The 27,465-nt window shown below is 45.0% G+C and overlaps 2 protein-coding genes across 9 annotated transcripts; one reads left to right on the top strand and one right to left on the bottom strand.

Moving 5' to 3' along the window:
* Positions 1-893: 893 nt before the first annotated feature.
* PHC1 (polyhomeotic homolog 1) lies at positions 894-21,265 on the top strand. 5 transcript variants are annotated; one of them, NM_001006249.2, is made up of 15 exons: positions 894-1,201; positions 4,805-4,960; positions 6,915-7,025; positions 8,308-8,385; positions 9,126-9,275; positions 10,228-10,383; positions 11,493-11,991; positions 12,321-13,069; positions 14,292-14,439; positions 14,550-14,758; positions 15,331-15,445; positions 15,990-16,098; positions 16,773-16,923; positions 18,694-18,925; positions 19,147-21,265. In NM_001006249.2, the coding sequence occupies exons 2-15, from the start codon at positions 4,847-4,849 to the stop codon at positions 19,299-19,301; spliced, it is 2,976 nt and encodes a 991-aa protein (NP_001006249.2). In that variant the 5' UTR covers positions 894-1,201; positions 4,805-4,846; the 3' UTR covers positions 19,302-21,265. The 5 variants fall into 5 exon arrangements, with proteins under 5 accessions (NP_001006249.2, XP_040553627.1, XP_040553623.1 ...); XM_040697693.2 differs by having other exon boundaries at positions 894-1,120; positions 19,147-20,161; XM_040697689.2 differs by having other exon boundaries at positions 894-978; positions 19,147-20,161.
* M6PR (mannose-6-phosphate receptor, cation dependent) lies at positions 18,599-26,932 on the bottom strand. Of its 4 annotated transcripts, XM_004938107.5 has the most exons (8): positions 26,777-26,932; positions 25,248-25,421; positions 24,854-25,026; positions 24,656-24,765; positions 24,317-24,447; positions 23,721-23,847; positions 23,574-23,639; positions 22,980-23,194 (listed from the first exon to the last, which is right to left on the bottom strand). In XM_004938107.5, exons 1-7 carry the CDS (start codon positions 26,923-26,925, stop codon positions 23,574-23,576), a joined length of 930 nt encoding a protein of 309 aa, XP_004938164.1. In that variant the 5' UTR covers positions 26,926-26,932; the 3' UTR covers positions 22,980-23,194. The 4 variants fall into 4 exon arrangements, with proteins under 4 accessions (XP_046757005.1, XP_046757003.1, XP_416477.3 ...); XM_046901049.1 differs by lacking the exons at positions 22,980-23,194; positions 23,574-23,639 and adding an exon at positions 18,599-19,205; XM_046901047.1 differs by lacking the exon at positions 23,574-23,639 and having other exon boundaries at positions 21,525-23,194; positions 24,854-24,972.
* Positions 26,933-27,465: the final 533 nt, after the last annotated feature.

A 27,465-nucleotide genomic window follows, 5' to 3' on the forward strand; every position in this document is an offset into this window, starting at 1 on the left:
AAATAAGGAAGCTCTGCTGAGTCTTTGTACAAAGGAAATAGGAGGTCCAGCTTAGAATCAGTCACTGAATATGCAACATACTTCTGGGAAAACTTGTAACAAAAAAATATAACATAACTCCGAGAAACTTCTGCGTATGTAACACCAGTTATGTATATAAACTGAAGATCTTTTGTGTAAGCTATGCATGATTGGAGGAGCACCTCCACGTAACCAGCACCGTCAGTAACAATACCTGCTTAACCATAATGAGACTTTTGCTGTTAAATCTTTTTTGCATCGATATCTTCGATTCACCAGGCACAGCTCTTTCTGCTGCAGCATGCTCACTCATCAATGTTTTCCTAGGTATCAAGACAAATATTTTACTACCCACATAAAACTGCTGGTGTTTAGTAAGGTTAACCATTCTCCAGAAGAGCTGACTGCAAATTTTCTCAGCGGAGAGCATGCTCTTTAAGCTGAGTGCTGTGCCTGCCCTGCAAAGCTCGGTTCTCCTGGTAATCAAGCTAGAGCTATCGGTCCACTGGCTCTCTTCTCAGCGCTGGCAGAGGAGACAGGACACCGATGCGTACCCCACACCCGCTCTGACTGTCGGGACCTGAGGGGGCGTAAGAACCACAGGCGAGCGCTGCCGGAAAGACAGCTCCCATACAGGTTCTCAAACGCCGCCACCAGGCTGCAGCTGCCGTCGCCCAGGCAACAGAAAGCGGCGCTCAGGAAGGGATCATGTGCCCGGAAGTGCCTCGAGGGAGGAAGTGACGAGACTTGGATGCCCCGGAGGCCAACATTATTAAAAAAAAAAAAAAGAAAGAAAAAAAAGAAAAAAAAAAGGCGGGACCGGTGTGGTGGGAGCGCGCGGAGCATTTACGATCCCCGCCCTGCCGTTCTGCTCCGCCAACCTACAACGGCCGTGCAGTGCACCACGGCTGCACCGCCGGGACAGGCTGGGCCGCTGCTGCCTGGAGCCGCCTCGAGGTAACGCCCCCGTCCCGCCCTCCCCGAACAACGGCACTCGTGCCCCGCCCCGTCCGGCCCGGCCCGGCTCTGCCCGGCCCGGCCAGGCCTGGGTGCCCGCGCACGGGGGCGTGTCAGGCGGCGGCGGCGGCGTGGGACTTCGGTAGCGCCGGGCCCTCGGGGGGGTGGTACGGGGCTACCGCCGGGTGGGGCAGCGCCGCTGCTGCAGGAGCGGCGACTGCAGGTGAGGCTGGGCCCGGGGCCCGGGCGGCCGCGGCTAGTTCCTAGGACCAGCGAGGTTGCGCCGCAAGTTGACAGCGCCCGCGGAGTGGCCATTGTCTGTCCTACGCCGAGCAACGGGAGCGGTGGTCGGCAATAACTTCGTCTCGCAGGGGCGCTCCCGCCTGCCCGGCAGCTGCCGGCCTCGCCGATATTCGCGCCTCCAGCTTCGCAGGGACAGGGTCGCGGTTGCACCTCGTCCCCTGTCCTCCTCCGCCAGCATTCTGCGGCAGGTTCCCCCATCCTTCCCTCCCCGTCTTCCCTTCCCTTTCTCTCTTCTTCCCTGCCGGCGAGGCTGTGGTGTATTGTATCTGTGTGTTGCGATGAAGTGTCTGAAGGCAGCGCACGGGCGCCTGCACACCCTCTGTTGGATGCAACTCGCACTCGCCGAACTTCGCTCCCTGGGTTGCGAGCCACGCGGGGACTATCGCATATGTCCCCCTCAGCCTTGGTGGGGAACTCGGCGGGAGAGCTGCGGGCGAGGCGCGCACAGTGCTTTACTGTCGCACCCGCTGCTGCCAGAACATCTGGAAACCAAGTTACGGGTCCCTATGGTTTCCTCTCTCTGCCTGAATAGTTCACAGAATGTGCTGCAGGAAATGATGGTAACAGGGTGAGGAGAGATGTCTTGGTAGTTGGTTGTTCTTCCCATATCTTCTGGGCAAATCTCCACAAATCTTGTTTGTTAACTTAGTCTCCCAAGGATGAAGCTACAAAACCAGTTATAAGGTTAGGAGATATTCTGCAGGTAGCAGCTGTGTGCCAGGATGGGGAAAGCAAGTAAAATTTTTCTAAATCCTGTGTCATGTTCAGTGGCTAAAGTATATGCTTGCCCTAATCTGCTGCTGCTACACCTGAGAAGGGCCAGGGGCCTGTAGACGAGCCACTTCTGTTTGTCTTGTGCTCTGCTATCAGCAATGCAGGTTAGACTCTAGGCTGGCTTGTGTTCTCATGTTTGCTTGCCTTGTTCCATAAATTAGTTCTGTACCTTCTTTTCTGCTGTGTTCTCGTCCTTGTCACGGTGTTAATAGGTCTTTGTATTCTTCCTTGTCAGCCTTTCAGGGTGCAGTTCTGGGCTAGGTGTGATATAATTTAGCTATCTAGCTGTTGTTTCAAGGTTAATTTTCAGTGAGGCCATGTTTTTACTGCCCTTTTTTTTTTCTTTCTTGGGATCTATCAGTTATGCTTGTATAATGGTTCGACTGGAGTACCTGTCATTTAATAATTTTTGGTAGATTATTAATCTCATGGAGCAGATAGTTGAGTCATTTAATAGCTCAGTGATCACTAGGCTGACAAGAGGAGGGTGGCTGGAAGATGTGTGTGGAGAGGGGAGACAGGGTGAAATCTGGGCTGTTTTGTGTGGAAGTAGTCTGTGTCTGGATTGGATTTACACTAACATGGAGCTGCCTCCTTAGATGTACTTGCCTGTTGGAAGCGGAACTTATCTCTTCATTTTTGTGTTCAGAAAGGGTTTTGTTGGCTAATTCTGTTAAATTCTTATTTCACTTCTGGAAAGGGAGAGTATGCTTCTCTAGCCGTGCCCCCAAAGGCCTTTTGCCTACAGAGTGGCCAAACACTTTTTGATGCCTCTCTTTCCAGAGGTACTAGTGTTTCAGGAGGATTCACCTTCTGCCAGGTCTTGATTATTCGTAGATCTAGAGCAGTGTGAATCTCAAAACTGTGTGAAATGTTACAATGTGAAACGTGTGAAATCTTACAAATTGATGATGCTGTATTGAGGAAACATGAGCTGATGGAATGGAGCACCTGAAGTGTGCACTTACAGCCTGGAAGGCCAACTGTATCCTGGTGTGCATTGAAAGAGGGTGGCCAGCAGGACAAGGAGGGTGATTGTGTCAGTTTGCTCTGCCCACATGAGGCCCCACCTGCAGTACTGCATCCAGGCCTGCGGCCTCCAGCACAAGAAAGATGCAGAGCTGTTGGGGTATGTCCAGAGAAGGGCCACAAGGGTGATATGCAGGCTCGTGCACCTCTCTCATGAAGAAAGGCTTGAGAGAGTTGCACTTCTTGAGTCTGGAGAAGGCAGCTCTGTGGAGACCTCTTTGTGGCCTTCCTTTACTTGAGGGAAGCTTGTAAGCAGGAAGAGGAGCAACTTTTTTACACAGTCAGATAGTGGTAGGACAAGGGAGAGTAACTTTAAAGGAGGGGAGACTTTGATTAAATGTTGGGAGATTATTTTTTTTTTTTAATTCAGAGGGTGGTGAGGCACTGCAACAAACAGATTGCTCAGAGAAGTTGTGGATGCCACATTTCTGAAGGTTCAGAGCCAGGTTGGATGGGGCCCTGCGCAGCCTGATCTATCATATTTCACCTCCTTTTATGCTGTGCTGGTCACTTTACTTACTGACCTGGAAAAAGTTGAGTTTGGTGAATGCTAGAAAAGCTTGAAATGTTTGGTTTTAAAGAGGTGTAGATACAGGGGCTGTGCTGGTGCTGTGGGATCCTGGAAGCCTAAGGGTCTTGTTTACAGGTCTCAGAGGTAGGCTGTAGGGGAGTCAGCTGGTGGTTTAGTCAGTGATACAGAGACTATCAAAAACTTTGCTTTTAATCTTATGCAAATGATATCCTTCTAAAAGATTTTTTTTTTCCAGAATTCTGTTCCCAGCTGATCATTTTTGTTTTCCTTTTTCTGACTTTAACGATCTCCCCCTCCCGTCATCTTCCTATATAGCGTATGTTTCTTGCTACAAGAAAACCCCTCAATCATCTCCATATATTACTTTTCTGCTAAGCACTTTCAGTCTCACTTCTCTTCCTCTTGGCTGATGAATGCCATCTTCTGGCCTTTCTCAGTCCTGCAGGCCACTGCAGCTCATCTTTTTGCTGCTGGAAAATCTCTATCTCTGCATGACTCCTTCAGCAGCTTTCATCTCATAAGCATGACTAGTGATCCCTTCATCCACTCTGCTTGTGGCTCCATCCATACTTAAAGCAACTCACCACCTCATATACCGGCTACTGAACTAATATTTGAGTTATGATCTGTCAGGAACAATGAGTAGCTGGAAATGCAAGCCTTCAGAGAAGAAGGAAACAATTGAGGGGGCTAAAGTGGGGGAAGAGACTATCTGTAGGGGAGCAGAGTTGTAGGATAATTGTACCTCTTGTGGGACAAGAGGAAGAGGTGATAAGAAGTTGCAAAAGTGCAGTGGCAGACTAGAAGCACCGTTGATTTTTCTCAGTTCCCTAGCCTTGAGGTGGAAGTAATCAGGTCTGTAACCAAATCGTTGTCTAAATGAGCTGCAGCTGCTACTTTACTCCACTACATGTTTAAGAATTCAGTATGCTGTAGCCTCCAACTGCAGCATGTCAATAAAAATATGAGAATATGTGTATTACATTTCAGACTGGTAATGAAAGATTTAAGTTGTGAGGATAATTTCTGGGTTATTTCAGCCTCTGGCATCCCTATACCTCTGTGATGTAGCAAAGCTTTGGAAGAAGCCTGGTACTGGGATATTCAAGTAAAAAGACTGTGTAACACAGTGCAATACAGTTTGGCTCTTTCTTTAACCTGACTTAGTTCCCAATTCTCTCAATTTAGAGACAGAGTCGATCTCAGCCAAGCTCTTGGGATTCTGTCACCATGGAGACTGAGAGTGAGCAGAACTCTGGCTCCGCCAGTGGGAGCTCCAACTCTGGAGGAAGCACCCGTCCTCAGATATCACAGATGTCTCTGTATGAGCGGCAGGCTGTACAGGTGAGGTGGTACTGTGTGCTAGGAATAAATATGCATCAGTGAAAGGGTGGTGAGCTCTTTTGTATGCCTTTGAGTCGTCGTGTCAGGGTGGGACCTTGAAGGGGTGTCTTATTTCTGAATTTAGGAATTTTTCTGCTAGGCCTGACTTCTACTTCATTTTTTTTTTTTTTAAGTTACTCCTCCAGCCTCTTAGATTTACTCTACTGTGTTCCAGTAGACTCATTTTAGCTCCATTATTCTGGAGCAAGTCGCTGAGTTTGTCACAGCATTTTCTCTATATAGACTTTACCCCATGAGTGTCCAATGTTTTGGATTGCCTTGGACACACTGAGCGAATGGTATTTGTCTTGGGCCGCATACGCATAGGTTGCTCTGAAAGGTAATGCCTCCTATTCATTTCTGTGGAAATGACCATAGGTGCAAAAAGCACAATAATACTGTTTGATGGAATAAATTCTCAGCTACAAAACTCTATTTTTCAACGTAATCACTACCATTAGCCATGTGTTTTTGCTAGTGATAACATGAGCCTGCATGCTGTGCTCATAAAAAATACGCACCAGCTGAAGTGACCCACTGTCATTGCTGCTGAAACACACTACCCACCACCTCACTGTGCTAACATCCACTGTTTGGTCTCCATAATTGTTCAGCAAGCATTGGTGAATGTCAGTGGGTATGATTTTTTCCAAATGGAGGAATTCAGTTCCACACCATTTCTTCATACACACTTCCACATCAGACAGCAGTTTTTTCAGTCTGCCCCTCTATTGCCATCTGTTGCATGGCAACAACATGTAACAGGATGTTGGTAGGAAGGTTCAATCTCTACTGCAGTACCACCAATGTCTACCTCTGACATCATGGGCCAATGCAATAAAACAGGAGGCGTTGCTTTTGGAGCAGCCCTCGCAAAACATACAATATCGTTAAAATGTTTTGTTATTTATATGTTAATTTTAAATATTTTTCTTAAAACACAAAGAGAGGAACAAGATTCTAAACGTAATGGTATATTTGACCTTCTCTTGTGTGAAACTAATGCATCAATCTGTTTTGATGGCAGTGGTTGCCATTCTTAGTGAGGGCCTAAGGTGTTCATCAGAGATTTTAAATGAAATTTGGCTCTTCTTGTACTTCACCCTTGACAATAATTGTTCAAATTATGCATGCTGCCAAAAAGTGATGACGTTAATAAGGTGTGATTGTGAAGTGAAGGATATTTTTCTCTGGTAAAAGAGGGATTATGAAAGTCTGGTAAAGAGACATGATCAGATTTTTGAGTTGAATATCTGACTGCAACTTTATAAATTCCATTTGAAAACTTGCAGGTAATGTATTTGTATCAACTGAAAATGGTCTTGCAAACATAAATTGATGATTTTTTTTTCTTGCAGTCTTGAAACCTATTTTCAAATTCTTTTATCAAAAGGGAAAGCATGACTGCATATTCTTTGCTGTTTATAGGAATGTGTTTAGCCAGTGTATCAAAATACATACAATTATTTGCCATCACTTGAGTCAGCACTGCACAGCACTGTCCTGTGTTTAGCCGTTGCTGAGTGATGAGTGTGTGCCTGCAACCACTCTGTGGGGACACTGCTTTTGTAGTGCAGGGCAGGCTGTGTTGCAAACTGTGCTGGGCCGCATGCAGCCTGTGGGCTGGACGTGCATGCTTTATCCTATATATTCATGCTGTACTGGAATACTTGTCTGCATACTGAACCATGAACACTAGCAGATTCCTGGAGTTTGTCTTGGAATATACCTGTGATTCAGTCTTTATCAATTTTGTAGCTTTAATAACTATTTTGATGTTCTGATGTGGTGGCATTGCTTTTTTTCATGGGGACTAGAGATTGTCTGAAGGCTGTTTCTTATTTCTTCATTTATCTCTCTAATCATGTTTCAAGGACACACTATTTTTCACAATTGGGTTTTCCTCTTTCTTTAGGCCCTTCAGGCACTCCAGAGACAGCCCAATGCAGCCCAGTACTTTCATCAATTTATGCTCCAGCAACAGCTTAACAGTGCCCAGCTTCACAGCTTGGCTGCTGTCCAGCAGGTGAGTTGCACTGGATCATTCTCTGAGGAAGATGCGGAGATTCTCTGCTTGTACACTGAGGTCCTTATCTGTGATTCCCTGAACACATTGTTTAGGGTTAATACAAACAGCTAGTAAACTGGGAAGCTTGATGAAAAGGTTTGTTTGCTTTTCAGGTACAAAGCAGGGGAAGATAAAATTTTGCATCGCCATATGGAAACTTGCACTTTGGAGACATGTGACTTGCCATTCCACCTCCTTAAAATAAAAGATAGCTGATTAAATCACCAGGGGACGTTGTTTTAAAACAATCTTAAAGTGAACTGTGGATGGTTATTTCTCTAAGAATAACTGTGGTTTTGTGTATGTGAAATTTAGTGTGAAATCCTCTGAATTTTCTATCTTGAAACTATTCTGTTTTCTTTACTAGTTACTAGCAAGAAGGATCTGAGGTAGATCTTACCCATCAGTAAGGGTGTTTCCTTAATTGAGTTTTGCTTATTGAGATGATGTATGATGCATAATTGTTGAGCAGGTTTTTTTTTTATTTAGCAACTTTGCTCACCTGTCAGACTTTATTATCAGTTGAAGATGAATTAAATGTGACCTGACTGTACAGTTCTGTCCCTGTCAGTAGTTTTGCTTCTTGGCTGTTAGTCCCAGATTTAAATGTTTTCAAATCTTACCTGCAGTTCTGTAGCATGGAGTGAATAGAATCCTCTTGCAAGTATCATACTAAACATTTTTGTAAAACCAGGCACATACAGTATACTTGCCATGGGATCACATAGGAAAGGAAAAAAAGAATTTAACAGTATTTACCTTCTTCCACTAACCATATGTGCTTCGATTTGAAATTTGTTATTTGCAGTGCTACCATTGTATTGTTAATAACTTGCATGACTAGCCCAGCAAATTGCTAGTATTGGCAGGGACTATCTGGGTGTTAGCAGAGTGAACTGGAGCATCATCAGAATTGCAGCGTGTAGCATGACAAACTGAGGCAACAATAGGATATATACTTAATGGTGGAGGAATGGAGGTCGTGCACTTTCAGTGTTTATTTCCACTGCCTGTGTTATATAGGACTGAACTGGTTTGGTGAAAAGGAAGTGCCTTGCTGAGTTGTTGCACCAGATTTGTAGGTCATGGCAGGGATTTGTAGTAGTTAGACTGTACTCCAGTTCTTGAAAATGGAAGAAGATGCTGATGATGAGACACAGTATTAGTACAAAACCAAATATTTGGACTGGATGAAGAGGTTTCTTTCAAGTACTCTTTTCTCTGTCAATCTGTCTTACAGGCTACAATTGCAGCTAGTAGACAGGCCAGCTCACCAAACACCAGCACCCCACAACAGACTACCACCACCCAGGCCTCTGTAAGTAATCACATATCAAAGCCTTTCTCTGCTCCCTACTCTCCTCTGCCCTTGTTCTTTCTCCTCTTTGTCTTTTAGGAGGGCAGTCAGCCAGGGAAACACAGCTTCTAAGAATGCTGGGAGTCCACAAGATACAGACAACTTTGAGGACTTGGGGTGCTGTCATAATTGGTGGGGGTTGAGGAGCCCAGAGAAGGTTTCTGAGTGGGAGAGGCCTCTTAGCTGGAAAGGTAGTCACTGATCTCTTTTTCCTGAGGCTTTGGGGATATGTTGTCATGGTTTAGAAGAGTATCAGGACTTCTTAGAAGGAAGAGTTTTGAGCAGCTTGGAAGGCAATATTCTTTTCTTTGGCAGAGCTCATTGTATGAGTGGAAGTATGATTTTTGTAGTGCATATTTGTTCAGGGAGTAGGTGAGTTGGTAAGGTAGATTACTTTGTTTTTGCTGGTTTGATTTGATTTTTCCTTTACTTGAGAGGCTGAAGAAAATGTATTTTTAGATCTCTTATTGAAGTTACAAACTATCAGCTTAGTTTAGCTTACAAATGAGTTTAGCATCCAGGGCTTTGGCTAATTTAGATTGCATAACCCGTTAAGGCAAGAATTTCTTTCTTCTTGGTTCCCTGCATGATACAGGGAGAATCTGTGAAATATTTCTTCTGCACCCCAGTAAGTGGATTTGTTCTTATTTCCTTTGCCCCCATCACTTCCTATATGATTTGGGACTTTTCTCTGTCTTAAGATCAACCTAGCCACCACATCAGCTGCTCAGCTGATCAGTCGTTCACAGAGCGTGAGTTCTCCCACTGCCACAACTCTGACGCAGTCTGTTCTCCTTGGGAATACCACTTCACCACCTCTCAACCAGTCACAGGCCCAGATGTATCTCCGGGTAAGAGATATGTACACGCAACTTGTCCTGACTATAAACCACACTTCTAGACACTCCAGTGTTTCACTCTTTGGAGCTACCAACATTTCTGGACTAACTCCAAATTTGACTAACTCAAAATTTAAGAGTGTTATATTCTGAATTCAGATGGGGAAGATCTTGTCCATGAAACTCTGTTTGACTCTGGGCTCAGCTTTAGATGAATTTTGTATTGCTTATTGAGATACTTAAGAACTGTATTTGTCTCTGCTCTGCATAGATGTTAAAGATCCCATGGCACTTCTCACTAGAGTATAAGTGTGAAATACATTTCCTAGACTTGAGTATGGCTCACAAAAATAAAGCTACTTTTCTTGTTCAATGTTGGAACAGATATATGGTAAATTACTCCCTTCAGCCACTCCACACAGGGTCACAAGCCAGGATTCAAGCACGCCTAGGAACATAAATCAATGTGAACAAATACCTCATCCTTTTGATCAGTTTGGAGTGCTGCTATATAAAAAATATTAGACTTCACTATTACCGATCTAAGGTTTAGTTACTTTCTTGAAAAACATGTTTTTTGTTTTTGTTGGCATTAGATAAAGATTGTAATTTCCTTTTCAAGTAACCCTAGTCTTGGATATGTCTTTTATCTTTGCTGCTCAACCAGTCCCAGAGATACGCCTCAGAATTAAATTATGCAAGTCTTTCAGCTAGTCCTGGACAGTCTGTGGGAGTTGACCCAGGCCCATGTTTAATAGCAGATTGTTTCCATAAGGAAACTGCTTCCAGTTTACTATTCTTGAGGGTTATGTTTACTGTTACATTGCAGGGAATGGTGGGATTTTTTCCAAGTGCAACATTACAGCCCTGTGTTGCTCTCTAATCTGCTTGTGGTTCACTGTCTTTCTTTCTCTATTCTCCTCTGTTCCTTCCATCTCACATCACCTGACCCTTCCCCCAACAGCCGCAGCTGGGAAACCTGTTGCAGGTAAACCGGACCTTGGGCCGCAATGTCCCTCTTGCCTCCCAACTCATCCTGATGCCTAATGGGGCCGTGGCTGCTGTCCAGCAGGAGGTACCACCCACCCAGTCTCCTGGGGTCCATGCAGACACAGATCAGGTCAGTGACACCTCCTTCCTAGAGTCCTTCCCTTCCCCTGCACTCTGCCACCTGCTCTCTGGTCTTTTGCTCCAGCCACCAATGCCTATAAAGAAGGCATATGTTTTATCCCCATTCTGTGTCCCTGTAACGAGTGCAGGCAAGACATGTTCTCTTGCCATCATTTCTCAGTGTTTGCTTTTTGCCTCCAGAAACAGGATTTATTCCAGCTTAAAATTTCTGAGATAAGACATAACCTGAATCACATCTTCACAGTTGCTTGATTATCCTTGTGTGAAAAGAATTGCTGAGATCTCTGTCCATTTTTTTTAGTTGGACATTCACTCTGCAAGGAAGAGTCTTTGCCAGCGGTAGTATTCCTTTGCCCAGTTGGTTTGTTGTAAAAATGCTTAAGACTGAATAGGCCACAAGATCTTAGCTCCTGCATTCATCTGCAGGTTGCTGTGGCTTCCCATTTTCCTGGTCCTATCCCAGTCATGCTTGGGATTTTCAGTAACTTCATATTTGTTCTGTCTGAACCACTTTCTCTGGCCAAGTTAGCCCCAGTCAGACTTGAAGATAACACTGCATGTGGAGGGGGAGTAAATACAGAAGATGGCCACACCAAAATACAGAGGAAATAGTGAAAGGCTGCAGAATAGCTGCAGGCATCATAACTGGAAAGCCCTGCACAGGAGAAGAGGCAAGCGACACAAAAATTGAAAAGGAATTACTGATCTTTAAAGGGGTATCTCAGCACTTTTAACAACCATGCAAAAGTGGATCCTAGCAATGCAAGGGCGAGGCAGGTCTGAAGGCTGTTGCATGCCTCAGAGAGAATGGTGGTGTTCTCAAGTGGTGTTCAGAAAGTGCCACGAGATCTTTAACTTCCATCGGAGATGGAGCAAAAGGGAGTTCAGGTTTATATGTTTTCTGGGAATGGTTGCAGCTGAGCTTTATCCTGCAGTGTTAGCCAGCTCCACATCTGAGACTTAAAGCATCAACTCACCCTGCATCCCAGTAGAGTGCATTGCTTATGCATTCTCTTGTTCTCTACTGTTCTTAGACTTTTAGGAAGTCTAGGAATGTGCATAAAACAAACAGACCGTATTTTGTATGTGTATTTCTAGGTTCAGAACTTGGCTGTGAGGAGCCAGCAGACCTCAGCCACTAATGCCCAGCTCCAAGGCTCTGCTCAGAAGGCGGCTCTGCCAGGAAACTCCCAGGCTTCAGGCCTACCACAGGCCACAAGTACAGGCCAGACTGTGACAGTGGCTCCAGCCCCTTCTGGCAGCACGGGCCAGTCTCTCAACTTGAGCCAAGGGACAGCAGGCAGTAATGGTGTCTCTGGGGGTGTGGTTGCAAGTAGTGGGAGCCAGAATTCTACAGCATTGAGCCAGACAGCCTCTGCAGGTGCTGCTGGCAGCTGCCAACGGAAGGGCACAGGAGTGGTTCAACCATTACCAGTAGCAGCTGCCCAGGCAGTGACTGTCAGCCAGGGAAGCCAAACAGAGTCAGAAAATGCAGCCACAAAGAAGGGTGAAACGGACAATGGTGGACAGCAGACTGTGGGCATGAACCTTACCAGGACAGCTACACCAGCACCCAGCCAGACATTGATTAGCTCAGGTAAGCGGTGCTCTCTTCCTTCTCTTTGAATTACCTGGGTTTTTGTGAGAATGCCATTTGAAAGTCCAGCAGTGAGAGGTTCCCCAGCATGCATCCCAGCTTCAGTGCTTCCATGGGCTGTTTTCCTGGGATTATCCTGCTCTGTTGATGACAGAAGTTGATCTCAGCCCATTCAGTCCCCACAGTCCTCTACCAATAAGCCGTCGGTCATTTTGGAGTCATTTTACTGAATCAGACCAGTACAGTGACTACTTGGTTTTTCTTGTTCCCAGCTGTGCTATTCATAACCTTTGCTCTCTCTTCTTGTTCGGCTCTGTGTTTATATATAGCTACGTATACACAAATTCAGCCACACTCACTGATCCAGCAGCAGCAGCAGATCCATCTGCAGAAGCAGGTGGTGATCCAGCAGCAGATTGCCATTCATCACCAGCAGCAGTTCCAGCACCGCCAGTCCCAGCTCCTCCACACAGCCACCCATCTCCAACTGGCCCAGCAACAGCAACAGTCATCATCTCTGACCCAGCAGCAGCAAGCTCAACCTTCACAGCAGCAGGCTCCACCTCAAAACCAGCAGCAGACTCAGACCCTTGTGGTGCAACCTATGTTACAGTCCCAGCCACAGTCTGTTCAACTCCAGCATGACAGTCCTAGCCAGCCAGCCACCAAGTCACCTGTTCCAATTCAGTCAAAGTCTATGGTCACCTCCATCAAACCACCTCAGCTTGGGCCTGCCAAAATGTCAGCAGCACAGCAGCCTCCGCCACACATCCCTGTGCAGGTGGTGGGTACTCGGCAGCAGGGCTCAGGCCAAGCCCAAGCACTGGGTTTAGCTCAGGTTGCTGCAGCAGTGCCAACTTCCCGGGGAATGCCAGCTGTAGTCCAATCTGTTTCCCAAGTCCATGCTCCTTCCCCACCTTCTTCAGCTCCAATATCCTCACAGGAAGCTCCTCCTCTCACTACGGGGGTGAATTTGGCACAAGTTCAAGGTACAACCCACATGGTGAAGAATTCTGCCTCCTCTCCAGTTGTGGCTCAGATGCCAGCAGCATTCTACATGCAGTCTCTCCAGTTGCCAGTAAGTCAAGAGAGAGAATACCGAATGGATTCTCTTTGTTTAGTCCAAGGACGCTCATTGTATTCTAGCCCTGGGTCAGTGGGATAGGAGAAATAAGAAGTTTGAATTAGGGAATAGGTATGGAGACTTTACCTTTCAAAAACACAAATTCCGGTCCAGCTCTTGGGGTTACTGAGCACAAGCATTTCTCTTTCACATGATCATTCATTTAAAGTCTTGCATGAAACAAATGGGTGAGACTCAGACCCTCGCTGAAACAGGGTTCGTGTCCACATTACATACTAAATACCCTACTTAACGACAATTGGCCTCTTCATTGTTTCTCTCAGGAGAGAGAAGGCGGCTGTGTGGGCCATGAAGACTGAACTTCCCTCTCCCTACTAGGTGTGGATATCTCCAGGTCAGAGAAACCTTGATGTGTGGTGTCAGCCACGCAGGTAGAGCTGGCTCTAGGCCTCAGAGGATTCCCTAGCAACAGGCTATGCAGAGGTAAACAAAGATGGCTCCTGTTCCACAGGCCTCTCTCATGGTGCTCTGAATTGTCCAACTAGGACCTACCTGACTAACTCCCTGGTACATCAACACTTTCCCAGCTCAGATACCCTTAGCTGGTTGCTGTGACTGTACTTTTTAGTGGGGCTTCACTTATATAGTCAAGGACAGAATGTGCCAGTTTGTTTCTAAACTCTGACTGCTTCTTCAGGAAGTTATCACAGGATTTGTCTGATTTTTTTTTTTTTTTTTTTTTAGAACTGGGGGGACAATTCTGCTGTCATCCAACATGTTTCCCCAGCTTTTTTGATGATTTTTTCATTGGAGCTGATCTGATGTAGACAAAAGCTTATTTGGAAACTGCTGAGTGACTGCCATTCCATTTCTTTCTTACTGGAATAATACCTCAGTGTTCTCGCAGTGTCTTGATATTATATGAATGTATCAATATATCAACTAGGATTCTAGATCTTAATTGCAGTAGTCCGACAGTGAGTCTTTTGAAGTTTGGCTTTGGCTGACAGTCTTTTGAAGGTTTGGCTCTGTTCTAGACAAACACTCCTAAATAAAAATATGTACTCTGAGCTAGCTGGAGGCATTTCCAGGGTTGGAACCAGACTGGAGATCAAGTACGATGGACCAGAGTCTATCTATGCATTGCCTTCAATCTGTGTTGTTTTCTGCTTTGTGGCTCTTTTCTTTGCTTACATGTTTCACTTTATTCATGCAGGGCAAGTCTCAGAGCTTAGCAATAAAGCGCAAGGCAGAGTCAGAGGAGGAGAAGGAGGTATCAGCCAGTGTCACTGCACTAATGCCTGCCAGGTCCTCTCCTGTGACAGATAGCCCCAAAAACATGGAGGAAAAGAATGGCCTTGGAGGTGAGGTAGAACGGAGCTCTGTTTTATGTGTGCTAATAATCTGATCTCATGTTCCATGTAAAGCAAATGGAGCAATAGTAACACTGACTCCTGGGCTGTTAACATTCCAGATAAATCTGATCCTGCTGCTACTACAACCCCAAATGCCACCTCAAGTGAAGGAACATCAGTCACCTCCACCTCTGTTCCCACTGCAAACCTGGCAATGGTGTCACGTCAGATGGGAGACTCCAAACCTCCACAAGCCATTGTTAAGCCCCAGATCCTCACGCACATAATTGAGGGCTTTGTCATCCAGGAAGGAGCAGAACCCTTTCCGGTAAGAATTTACTGCTGCAAGGGAAAGACATCTCTTGGAAAGGTGGTGGGCATCCATCTTTCAACAGGACTTTTATTTCCCCATGTTCCAAATCAGCTTTCTTAGCTTGAAACACAGAAGTGAGGAAGGCATAGAAAGCTGGTTTCATGCATGAAGCTAGGTATCAGGAGTTGTTATTAGAGAACAATTGGAGAGAGTAACATGAGAGTGATGTTTTCTCCAGTAGTTTCCATAGCAATAAATTCTTTGGGAATTGCAAGGTTCTTCTGTCTAATTTTTAGCGAGGGAAAGATGCACTGTGTGCATTTTGAACAAGCAGCAAGCGAAGTTTAAGCAAATAAGGGAATAAGTCACGTGGATAGGATATTCAGTGGAGACAGTACTTGTTGATAGTTGAAAGAACTGCCACATGAGTCAGGAAGAAGTAACAACTTTGTTCAGTATCTCTCCTTCACTAGTAGGCAGAGGGATTCTTTTGAGTCATAAGGTGTGAGGGACTTACGCCTTGAAAAGGGGTGGTGAACACAGAGACTCCTTTATTGATGGACCCAATGCTTCCTCTTCCTGCCTAGGTGGGTTGTTCTCAGCTGCTAAAAGAATCTGAGAAACCTTTACAGGGAGGGACTCCTCCTGGCCAGGCTGAAAACCTGTCCAGCAATTCTCCAGAAGGGGACAGTGCTTCTATGGGTAAGTTTCAGCACCAGAATACATACGTAGTGGTACTGAAAATTTCTTCTAATACTTAGTTATTTACTTTATACTGTATGGACTTGACTTTCTTCCTGCCCTCCTCCATAGAGATTCAAGCTCTAGAAATAGAGACCCAGGGTCTCTTTTTCTCAAGTGCCAGAAAACATACTTGTTTTTAATACAATCTAGCACATTAGTAGTAAGCAGAATCTGAACTGTACCTGTAATGACTTACGGCTGTAAAGGATGTTTGGACACAACAGAGAGTGCAGTGGTGGAGACTCCTGCGCAGCCCTATAGGATATGAGGAATATGTTATTTCTTGTTAAGTGAAAAGGTACTGACAAGGAGAAGTACATAACTCTGTTCAATATCTTGGGGTCCTAATTAGTGGAGCTTCTGCCTCTCCCAAGCTAATTGCTTGCTAGTTTCAAAAGAGTCCTTGGAATCTGCTCTGAGAAGAGCAGCAGAATGAGGAATCTTTACATGTGATTTGTTCAGTTCAAATAATCAAATGGTGTGCATCTCTGTGTCTCACTAGAGCTTGATAAGAAGGCAAACTTACTGAAGTGTGAATACTGTGGGAAGTATGCCCCAGCTACCCAGTTCCGTGGCTCCAAGAGGTTTTGTTCCATGACCTGCGCTAAAAGGTAATAGCAAGATATTTCCTTTGCTTGTGAGTATAAATTCTCTGGAATTGGGCATTTGCCTTTTTTCCAGGTAGTGTACAGTATTTAAGTAGATCTGATTCTCCCTTCATGTGATGCACTGACCACACAGATCCTTCAGGACTGGATGCGTTTATGATTTGTGAGGGCTTCTGGGTTTGGAGGAGGCAGATGTGGTGTTGAGTATAAGCAGGATTTTTTATTTGCTCAGAAAATCAGATGGGAAGGGGGAAGTTCTTGGGCTCCAGAGAACCTCTGTTCAGTTGAACAAACATTTGGCTGACTAAATGAATGTATACTGATAGCTGTCTGCTGTATTGATACTAGACAAAGACACAAGGGAGTACTGGGAGAAAAACCTGGGAAGAAGTTACGCTAGTCATTACTGCCTTCTATCAATAACAGAATACTTGTTATGGGTCTTCTTTTCCCTTAAGGGAATGACTTAATTGACATTTCAGATGTTAGATCAAGACTTTGGTATACAAATATTGCTTGAGTCAGAAGTCTGGACTGGCTTCTTCCAGGGAGAATTCTTAGGAGGAAGAACAGAATTTGATGGTAAAGACAAGTTTCATCCCCATCTACAGGAAGGAGAAGCAGTGATTTAGTTAATTGCTGTTTTCTAATTGCTGCTCTGCTTCTACTTATTTGAGGTACAATGTCAGCTGCAGCCATCAGTTTCGGCTGCAGAGAAAGAAGATGAAAGAACTCCAGGAAGCTAACTATGCTCGAGTGCGCCGACGGGGATCACGGCGCAGCAGCTCTGAAATTACTCGAACAAAGATCCAGGGCAAGCGTCACAGGGTAAGACCATAGTCCTGTCTGCTTCTGTCGGGGTGGACAGTGTAAAAATTGATGCTGCTAGAGGCACTGGGTTCTCATAGTGTGTGTAGTGATACGGTATGTGCCAAGTGGATGTTTTGACACAGCTGTTCCACAAGGCACTGTAAGCTACTCTAATTGCTTGCTCATCTGCTGGAAAAAGTAGATTCACATTTGTACTTTTGTTTACTCTGTATTTACTGCAACATATGTCACAGATGTCTGAATGAGTGTGATCAGCTGACAGGCTGATCTGCTTTTCCTGAATGGTTAGCTTTCTTTCAGAGTAATGATTTGAATTAGATTATAGAAGGATTGAATGATCTTCCTGGACTTCAGCAAAGCCGTTGACATGGTCCCTCACCACATCCTTCTCTCTAAATTGGAGTGGTATGGATTTGAAGGATGGACTATTTGGTGGATTAAGAATTGGTTGGCTTGTTGCAGCCAAAGGGTTGTGATCAATAGTTCTGTGTCAGGGTGGAGGCCAGTCACAAGTGGTGTCCCTCAGGGGTTGGTCTTGGGACCAGTGCTCTTCAACATCTTCATCAGTGACATAGATGATGGCATCGAGTGCACCCTCAGCAAGTTTGTAGATGACACCAAGCTGAACGGTGCAGTCGATACATTAGAGAGAAGGGAAGGCATCCAGAGAGACCTGGACAGGCTAGAGAAGTAGGCCCATGAAAACCTAATGACATTCAACAAGGCCAAGTGCAAGGGTGCTGTGCCTGGGCCAGGGAAATCCCAGGTATTTATACAAAGTGGGAGAAGAACCCCTTGAGAGCAGCCCTGCGGAGAAGGACTCGAGGGTCCTGGTAGATGAGAAGCTGAACATGAGCCAGCAGTGTGTACTTGCATCCTGGAAGGCCAAATATGTTCTGGGCTGCATTAAGAGGAGTGGCCAACAGAGAGGGAGGTGATTGTCCCCCTCTACTCAGCTCTTGTGAGGCCCCATCTGGAGTACTGCATCCAGGCCTGGAGCCCCCAGCACAAGAAAAACATGGGTATCTTGGAATGAGTCCAGAGGAAGGCCATTAAGATGATCAGAGGGCTGGAGCACCTCTCCTGTGAGGAAAGGTTGAGGGAACCAGGATTGCTTAGCTTGGAGAAGGCTCCGGGGAGACCTCATTGTGGTCTTCCAATATTTGAAGGGAGCGTATAAACAGGAGGAGGTACGACTGTTTGCAGGGGTGGATAGGACAAGGGGGAATGGTTTTAAACAGGTGAGATTTAGGTTAGATATTAGGAGAAAGTTTTTCACACAGCGGGTAGTGACACACTGGAACAGGCTGCCCAAGGAGGTTGTGGATGCCCTGCCGCTGGAGGCATTCAAGGCCAGGCTGGATGTGGCTCTGGACAGCCTGGTCTAGTGGTTGGCAACCCTGCACATAGCAGGGGGGTTTGAAACCAGATGATCTTTGAGGTCCTTTTCAACCCAAGTCATTTTATGATTCTATGATTCAGAGCTGACATGAGGAATAGGAATGGACTGTGGAAGGATAGTGAGGACAAGTAAGGGAATTGAGAGTCAAGTCTCTCTTTTGTGGCATCATCGAGCAATTGTGACAGCTGCCCCTGCACCAACAGCCTGAGACAGCTGTCCCAGACTGTGGGAAAACTGCTGCTGTTCCTAGAGTCTGATTTTTACAGTTAGTAACTCTGAATGTATTTTTTCTTTATTAAAACAAAACAAAAACAGCAAAATCAAACAAAAACCTTATGTTTTCTTTCTCTTTCATGGATGTATAGGGCCAGGAGGATTCAAGTCGAGGTTCTGATAACTCTAGCTACGATGAGGCTTTGTCCCCTACATCTCCAGGACCACTGTCAGTAAGGTCTGGCCATGGAGAGAGAGACATGGCTAACTCTAGTATGGCCCCACCTACCCCAGATCTACATGGCATCAACCCTGTCTTCCTGTCCAGCAGTCCCAGTCGTTGGAGTGTGGAGGAAGTGTATGAGTTCATTGCATCATTGCAAGGTGAAGCTATGGTCCATTCCTGCAGTCCTGTGATCCAATAGCATGGGGAAATTTGTTGACTCTCTTTTTGGAGATCTTTTAGAGTGGTGTCTTGTGCTTTCAAACTTTACATGTTTCTGGAGTAGGTCATGCAAATGGATGAGTTGTACTTCTCTGCAAGTGAGATGGGGAATTGGGACTGTCCGTGGCTGTTTCTTAGTGCTGTTTCCTTGTTTTCACAGGATGCCAGGAGATTGCCGAAGAGTTTCGGTCACAGGAAATAGATGGTCAGGCCCTGTTGCTTTTGAAGGAGGAACACCTCATGAGTGCTATGAACATCAAGCTAGGACCTGCTCTCAAGATATGTGCCAAGATCAACATCCTTAAGGAGACCTAACAGCTCTGAACCCAGCAGTTCCAATTTTGCTCTGACCCCAGAGCAGCTGCCAGCTTTGAAGCATTCTGCTGGGGCAAGGAATGGGACAATCCCATCTGGTCCTACATTCAAGAATGAAAAGGAATTTAACTGCCTGAAACTGCCATGCACAAGCCCATGTCTTGGTCTTTTAATGGTGCTATAACAAGGGAGGAAAATTCCCACCTGGGGCCTTTGAAACTTCCTTCCAGCTTTGAATATGCCTCTCCCATATACCACATTAAGAAGAGAAGGAGACCTCCTTCTGTTTTAGCAGCCTTGTAGAGGAGAGGTGCCCTTGCACCTTTTTGCTGCAGCAGGTTTTCTGGATCTTGGTTATGTTGGAACCTGAGGTACAGGAAATTGCTGCCTTGCACGGTTTTGGGAGCAGCTGTGTTTGGGGCATTTAAAAAGGTCCAAGTGGCAGAGGTGGGTATACAAGAACTAAAGCAAAAGGGGCTGCTTTTGTTATAGCCTAGATATTTTTTGAACTGTGTTTAATAGCCATTCCAGCACACATATCAAATTCAAAGGCTCGTGGCATTAGGAGATACCTTACCTTAGCTTTACTGTCTCCTGTAAAGACGCAGATTGAAGACTAGGTATTTTGGCAGCTATTCACTCCAGATGCCCATCTTTGAAGCAGAAGAGGATTTATCTTGAGTACTTAAGACAAGGTGATGGGAAAATCTAAGTGGGAGGAGGGGTTATCTTACATTAGAAAACCCTTCACCACTAGGTGTCATCAGTGTGATAGGGTATTTACAGATTTACAGATCCAAAGCAGTCTCCAGAAGTGCCAAGGCTCTTCATTAAAAAAAAAAACTTGGAATTTTGCTTCACATTTTTTGTTAAGTTTGTTTGTCTGTTCTTTTATCAGTTTATATTATTTTTGTCTGTCTTCATTATCCTCAGGAGAGCTTATGGGACAAAGTTTAAGCTAGCAGGATTGTAGCACCTGCCTCAGACTCTTTTTAATTGATGTTGTAAAATACTTCTCTTCCTCAGTATATAAAACAAACAAACAAAAAGAAAACAACAGAACACTCCAACAACTGAATTTTGATTTTTTTTTTTTTAAACACAGTTTCTTCCTAAGGAGCACAGTTATGTTTAAAGGCTAATCCCCTGCTACTCAGCTCCCACAGGTTTTGTAAAGACCAAGTTCTGAAGTTTTTTAGAAGTTTGCCAAAGATGAAGAAGTGTGCCATTCTATTCCAGAAGCACCTTCACTTTTATAAAAGCAAAATGAAAACAAAAACAAAAATCCGGAAGAAATCATACAAAGCATGAAGAGGTAAGTGTCCCCTATAGCCAAATACCTGAAAGCAAGACTTTTCCTAGGCCATTTGTCTCAGCTTTTTTTTTTACTTTTAGAAGTTTCACATGCATATTTGAGTGAAACATTTGACTGTTCTATGTGGAAGACACCTACTGTTGTAGGAGATCTGTGGCATGGGAGGAAGCTTAATGGCATAAGTAAGAAACAATCAGAGACCTTTGTACCAGTCTCTGTACTAACCCACCTCATAAGAAGAGGAGAAGTGCTTAGGAGATACTGAAGTATAGTATCAACTTTTCAGTTCTAACTGAAGTGTTGAGTCTGAATTTATTCTTCATTCTTGTGAGAGAAGACTTCTAAGCCTTCTTGAATCAAAATAGACCCAAAGGAAGCTACCAGTTCTTGCACCTTGAAAACACTCTTCAGTCCAATGAAAATTGAGGGGGCAAAAAAGGCAGAGGTGAGCACTTCTAATGGCAAAGGAGAGCAGCCTTTAAACCATTTTATTAGCAGGTTGGCTATCGCAAAACTTGTTTACTTTAGCTCTTGGCAGGCAGTATTTGCTGCTTTTGAGGCCTAGATAAACTTCAGTCACATTGAAAGGTTTCACTTCTTCACGTCACATTCAGTGTTCTTAATAAAAATTGTTTGTTCAGGTTTTAAAGGTCTGGCTGCTTTTTAAACTGTCTGAACCTGACTACTCTTATCAGTCAGATCTTTGAGAAGCACCAACTTTGATTTTCATTCTTTCAGAACAATACAGGAAAGTTTTCTCCTCTGTAAATGCCTGAACTTAGGGAAGTGTGCATATTCTGCCCTTTCAAGGCCCCACACTAGCAGAAGTGAGTCCTAGCAGAAGTAAGAAGATAACACATAATAAGGACCCTTGGATAAGAAAGCTGTTAGTTGCATTAGCACAGCACTTCAGCAGGGTGTTCGGTCATTTTATTTTTGAAAGTTGTTTTGTACAAAAAAAACAAGTTACCTTAAACACCACCATGAAAAACAGTACCAACTGGCTTAATGACTTCATTTTTTCCCATGTAATGAGAAAGACTGAGACCATAATTCCTGCTTTGACTTTTGTTGTTTGCCCACTCAGCCTAGCAAGAAACCAGGGTCATCTCTTTGCCCCTACTGTCATTAGTTATACTGCTTTGTCAGTATAAAAATTCGCAAAATTTATCTGTACTCTGCCAGTAGTAGTACTGAGCAGTCTATGCCCTCAAGACTAAAGATGGTTTTCTTTCCCTTCTGCCATATTATAGACTGGAGTAAGTAAGCAAAAAGCAATTATGAATCAAGGTACCATGCTCCCAAAAGCTTCCAATTAAGTCTTATAACTCAGCTGTACCTGCTTTTCACAAGTGCCCAAGTGGAAGGCTATCTCTTGCTCCAAACAGTATTTGAGTACCATCTGCACAGGGCAAATATCTTAAGACTGGTATGCATCATGTTGAAGGGGACAGCAACTGGGATCTCAACACAGTTCTGAGCACGTTAGCATTCTTACCCTTTTAAATAAAAACTTTAGTAGCTTCCCAGGAAAACATTCTGCCGAACAAGGAAGCTTCAGGAAGCATGAGATCGTAATTCTGACCATGACTTGAAGCTTTATGCACCCACACAGCTCAGTGAGGCTTGTTAAAGAACTCAAGTAGTAGCTGTCTTTAATTTTCTCATTTTGCCTTGATGTCACTTATACATTCAGAAAGCATCCCCTTCCTTTAGGAGAACGTAATAATTTTTTTCCTCTCTTCTGTGATGGAGAAGACAGTATTTTGACTGAACTTGAAAACACTGAAACAGCATTTAACTCAGTTCTTTTTAGCATTGCCTCTCTCCAGTCTGAGAGGATGGCATACATCCCTTTACAGCTCTTGAAGGAAACAGGTATCTACTTTTCAACACATTGGCATTAGAAAAAGACTAGAGGAGTGCTAATGCCTCTTCCAACTCCACTGAGTCCAGCATAGAGCTTTTCATGCAAGTTATGCTGACAAAAACTGTGCAACAGTGCAGGAGCCAGAAAAGCCAAAAATGCATTCAAAGAAAAAAAAAAAAGGTGTCTAACAGATTCTGTAAAGCACAGGAAAAAAAATACACTGAAGAACCCTCTGCTACTGTCTCAATTTTTTAAACTGAGACTTCCCCTTTCTGCATCCATTCATGGCCCTTTCTTCCTCAACGAAGAAACCCCTTTTCCTGCTCAGTGCTGAACACTCACATTGCTTTCTTGCTGACTCTCAGCACTTGCTCCCCATAGCTTTGCTGCATTTTTTGGAAAGAAAACAAAACAGCATTACAGTAATCAGGCATGCCATTGGGGACCAGTGCTGTTCACACCTAGAGGCATCCATGAGACCTGACACACCAGAGACAGCCAATGTGTATCATGTAAAGAAAATCAGAAGAGAGAAGAACTGGCTGGAGGGAGAGGGGGAGAAAAGAAATCAGTGTTGAAAGCCTATCACATCGGTAGCAAGTGGTCATCCCGTTCCTCTGACTCATCACCCAACTGGTCATCACCCACACCACGATAGGCAGCTGGTACATTTCGAGGCTTAGATCGGCAGACAAAGTCACAGCCATCCTACAAGCACAAGTTGTTATGTTAGAATCAGACTGTATGCAGAATCAGCAGCCATACGAAAAAAAGCATATTCCATTTTGCTACAGGAGCATGCCCACCCCAGTGCTATCTGAGGGCAAGCCCACAGAACTTAAGCTGGTAAGAGGAGCTTATCCTGAAACTTAAGTCAGGTCTGGGGTAGAAAGTGGTACTAATTAAGAGTATGCAGCAACACAGGCATTCAGAGGATAAACAACACCACTTAAGGTGATCAAGGAAGGGTTTCAGACCTTAAACATTCCACAGTTCTCAGCTGAACATTCCTACCTGAAAAGCCTTAATCATAATGAGTAGTAGGGAACCAGCTGCATCAAGAAATTAAAAACAGTGTTCCCCTTACCTAGAATAGGATAGATACCTTCTTTTCCCACAAGGTACACTGTGGCAGGTCTATCCAAGAAACAGTCTATGAAGACAACGCAGGTGCCATTTTATTATGTCTTAACACATGGCCTTACATTGGGAATATACAAGGATTTTCACTCACCGCCACCAAATTGCCCAAGTCTTGCCAGAAGGCAAAGTGAGGAAACTGCTCCATGCCCTTTGCTCCCACTATAAGGCGCTGGTAGAGAAACCCACCAACGATATAGACTGTAACTAGTGCAGAAAACCTAGAGGGCAGAATTAAAAATCAGAACAGAAAAATTATACAAGTAGTCTCTTATAACCCAGTTATACTTGCCTCAGTTTGGCACCATAGCAAGTAGCTGAGCATCACCTAAGAAAAGAGTTGAAGATATACCAGAGAAGGTCAAAAAACATAGGTCTGCTAGTAAAAATTTTTCAGGACAACTGTGTGAAGTAGTGCCCCAAAGCACAAACACAGAAAATGAGAAGTCAAGACTCCTAGTCTGAATTTCCAACTGTGGAAAGGAGCTGTTGTACAATTCCAGGAGGTCACGCATTCCATGTTTCAGTGCACTGATCTGTAAGCTACGAAGGGAACAGAGCAGCTCTGCAGCATCATGCCTTAACCCAAAATTTGTCTACAAAGCTTGGAGCCACAGTAACATCTAACTGTGACTGTGAATAGGTATACTACAATTATCTAGTCTAGTATAACATCTTTCAGCAACTCACGTGATTAGTAGAATGGAGCCAGTGCTGAGGTGGGAATCCTCAGCTGGACAAGCCACACTGCTGTCCATCTCAAAGAGGTAGAAACAGTCCTGCTCCTTTTCCCTCTCTTCTGAAATAATGCTGAATGAACTCTGCAATTTGGGAAAAGTTAAGTCATGTGAAAATACATCCAGGCTTATGCTGAACTTCACCAGAAGGTAGTTTTAACACTATTGGTACACCTGAACAACCAACTGAAGAATGTAAGAAAACGTTACTGCACCCTTAAGGCCCTTCTGCTTATAAACAAGCTTTGTCTGACAGCCTCCTGTTCTTCTCCTACCTCATATTGTCACTCACCGCTGTAATTCCTCGCTTGCAAGAAATCATTATCACAGCTCTTCTTTTCTCACCACTGCAGTGCCTACCATATGAATCACCTCCTTTATAAATCAGCATGATCCAGTCACCTGTGAAGAGAGAAAGAATATAAGCTGCAAATCCAGACCAGGAGGCAAAAGCTAGATACGAAGTAAGAGGGATGTTGAGTAGTCTTACTTCCATTGAAGACCTGGGTTTCATTGATTCTTCCTATCACTGTAGTCTTTCCAGACTGCCTATCCATTTGTACTAGGCCAGCAAAATCATGCAAGCTGCTGTTGACCTCTCTGCATACCCTGAAATGGTAGGCATAGTTTTCAGTTGTGCCAATCTCCACAGTCGTGTTAAATCTGCAGCAGAGAGAGGACAGAAGACAAGCAACAGAATTACAAAGAGCTGAGCTCAAAGCAGTTGACACTCAAGACCTGGGAAGCCAGGTCACAGCTCATGCTAATGACAGAGCCCACCTTAAAGCCTGGCCCCAAATTTTTTTCCACCCCCTTGACTTAGTAGGTATAAACACTGTGTAGCCCTAAAGTCCATAGCAAGTTGATACTTGCTTGTACCTTACCTTATTTGGCTCAGGGGTTCTAGTTTCTTCAGCAGGGCTTTTTCCATTTGGGACTCAGTACTCTCATCACCAACCACATCACAGCTCTTCTCCGACAGCGGTTCAGCCCCCACACCAGCAGCAAGGGCCATAAAGACTACCAGCACAGCAGAGGTATGGCAATGTGATGACATCCTGGATATATACCACAAAGAACACATGGGATTAACCATCTCAGCCCTCTACAAACTAACTAGATAAAGTCACTTATTGACTATTCCCTCAATCTTGACTGCAAAAAGAAGAAAAAGAATCTATAAATACCTCTCAGTTCTCAACAGACACTACATTCCAATCTCTTGTACTGAAAAACAATCTACCAGGCCTCTTTGGGATTCTTTTATGAATTTTGACTTAGAACCACAAAAATTTTGCTGCTGAGCATGTTAATCAATATTGATTCAGCCAAAACACAGCCTAGCAGTCTGAATGCTGGTGTAAGTATCAGGCACAAGCTACTGTTCATTATCACATCCCACTGAGAAGTCAGTCAGCAAATAATAATTTACCAGGTCTCTAATCAAGCCTCTGCAGCTTTTGTGTAAAGAGCTTGCAGTGAAGAGCCACTGTGACTTGTCAGGCTCTGTCTGCTCAAGCTCCTTAATCCTAATAATTACATTATCCTCCAGTACTACTTCAGCTGAGAATCTGAAAGCATTCATTAGTACTCAGCTGCAATGCCACAGAACAGTTTCCATCAACTGAATAAGGAAATTGAAACATCCTATGATTAATCCAAGAGAAGGGGAGTAACAAAGACAAGTGGGCATGGTGGCAATGGGTTGACAGTTGGACTAGATGATCTTAGTAGTCTTTTTCAACCTTAATGACTCCATGAAGTCTTGGAACTTTTGGCCTCCAGGCCTATGGTAAAATAGTACATGAAGCACTCTACAATTGTACCAGGATAACAGTGGGACAGATTTCCCCTTTGCTTCTCCCACCAAGGATGTCAGTTCCAAATGCTGGGAACAAACAAACCACAGTTTCATAATTACCTCGCTGCAACTAGACTGGCAGACTATTTGGTGGAATGCCATCTTTGCCCCTCGGCCCATCCTGTCAAGTAACATCTTCTGAGCTAGTTGTAATCACCATGGAGAGAAACGTGAGTATGGAGAGGCTAGATACATTCAGAGGTTGGATACACCACACTGCTGAGGCCCAGGACGTAAGAACTCGTGATTCACTCCTCACGAGACAAAAGAAGAACTCTTCCCTCGCTAGGGGAACAGACCTCCTCGGGCAACCTATCTGAAAACACCTCCTTTGCATAGACGCAGGAGGAAGAAACCGCACGGCACTGCTGTCGGCTTCTGCCAACTAGTCACCGCTCAGTCTGACGAACCAGGCCTGAGTGGCAGCTGCCCGGAACCACCTGCTCACAGCTGGCAGTCAGCCCGGAGCAGCCCCACCGCCTCATCCCCGCCGCCCCATGCCCACTGCTTAAATACGGGGCAGAGAGCCGGGCTCGCAGCCGCCACACCCACCTGCTACTGTGCACCGTCCTCTCGGCCCGCACCGCGGCCCGACGGAGAAATGAAGGCTGCTCAGGGACAGGCCGTAGCCGGCGAGCAGGGGCAGAGCCCAAGGGCCACAGCAGCAGCCATGGCTGTCTCACTACCCTCGCCCGCCCCATGAACCGGAAATAGGAAGAGCATGACAAAAACTAATGCGCTGCGCCGCCCAAGGAAACCTCAGCGAGGAGGCATAGGCATGTCTATAGCCGCTCCTCAGCCAATGAGAAGCGGAGACAGAAAGGGGCGGCTTTCAAACCCCACCCCAGCCTATAAAGTAAAGCTATTCTGGAACCCGCGTCCTTTCTTTCCTCCATCCAATAGACAACAGAAAAAGGTGCTGACGTTACTACCCCCCTTCGCTTCCCTTTTAATGAAAGCAGAAGGGACTCTCCTAAGTAGTACCCTGTGACTGCCCTCTCGCCGGGAATGGCAGCGGAGAAGTGAGGCTGGAGGCGGGAGCGTCTCGCCCAACGGTAGCGAAGCACGCACGGTGGGCCGTCACGAGGCCGTGCCGCGGGGTGCCCAGGCAGGTGGTGGAATCGTGGGTAGCCGCCTGCCTGGGTCCAGGTGGTCAGTACTCAGCTGGTTCGCCCCTGTAGCAGCTCTCATTTTCTGGAGCTGAACATCTGTTCTTCATGTGGGCTGTGCTTCTGAATAAG

Source organism: Gallus gallus, chromosome 1 (assembly GCF_016699485.2).
Source record: "Gallus gallus isolate bGalGal1 chromosome 1, bGalGal1.mat.broiler.GRCg7b, whole genome shotgun sequence".
NCBI classification, from domain to species: domain Eukaryota; kingdom Metazoa; phylum Chordata; class Aves; order Galliformes; family Phasianidae; genus Gallus; species Gallus gallus.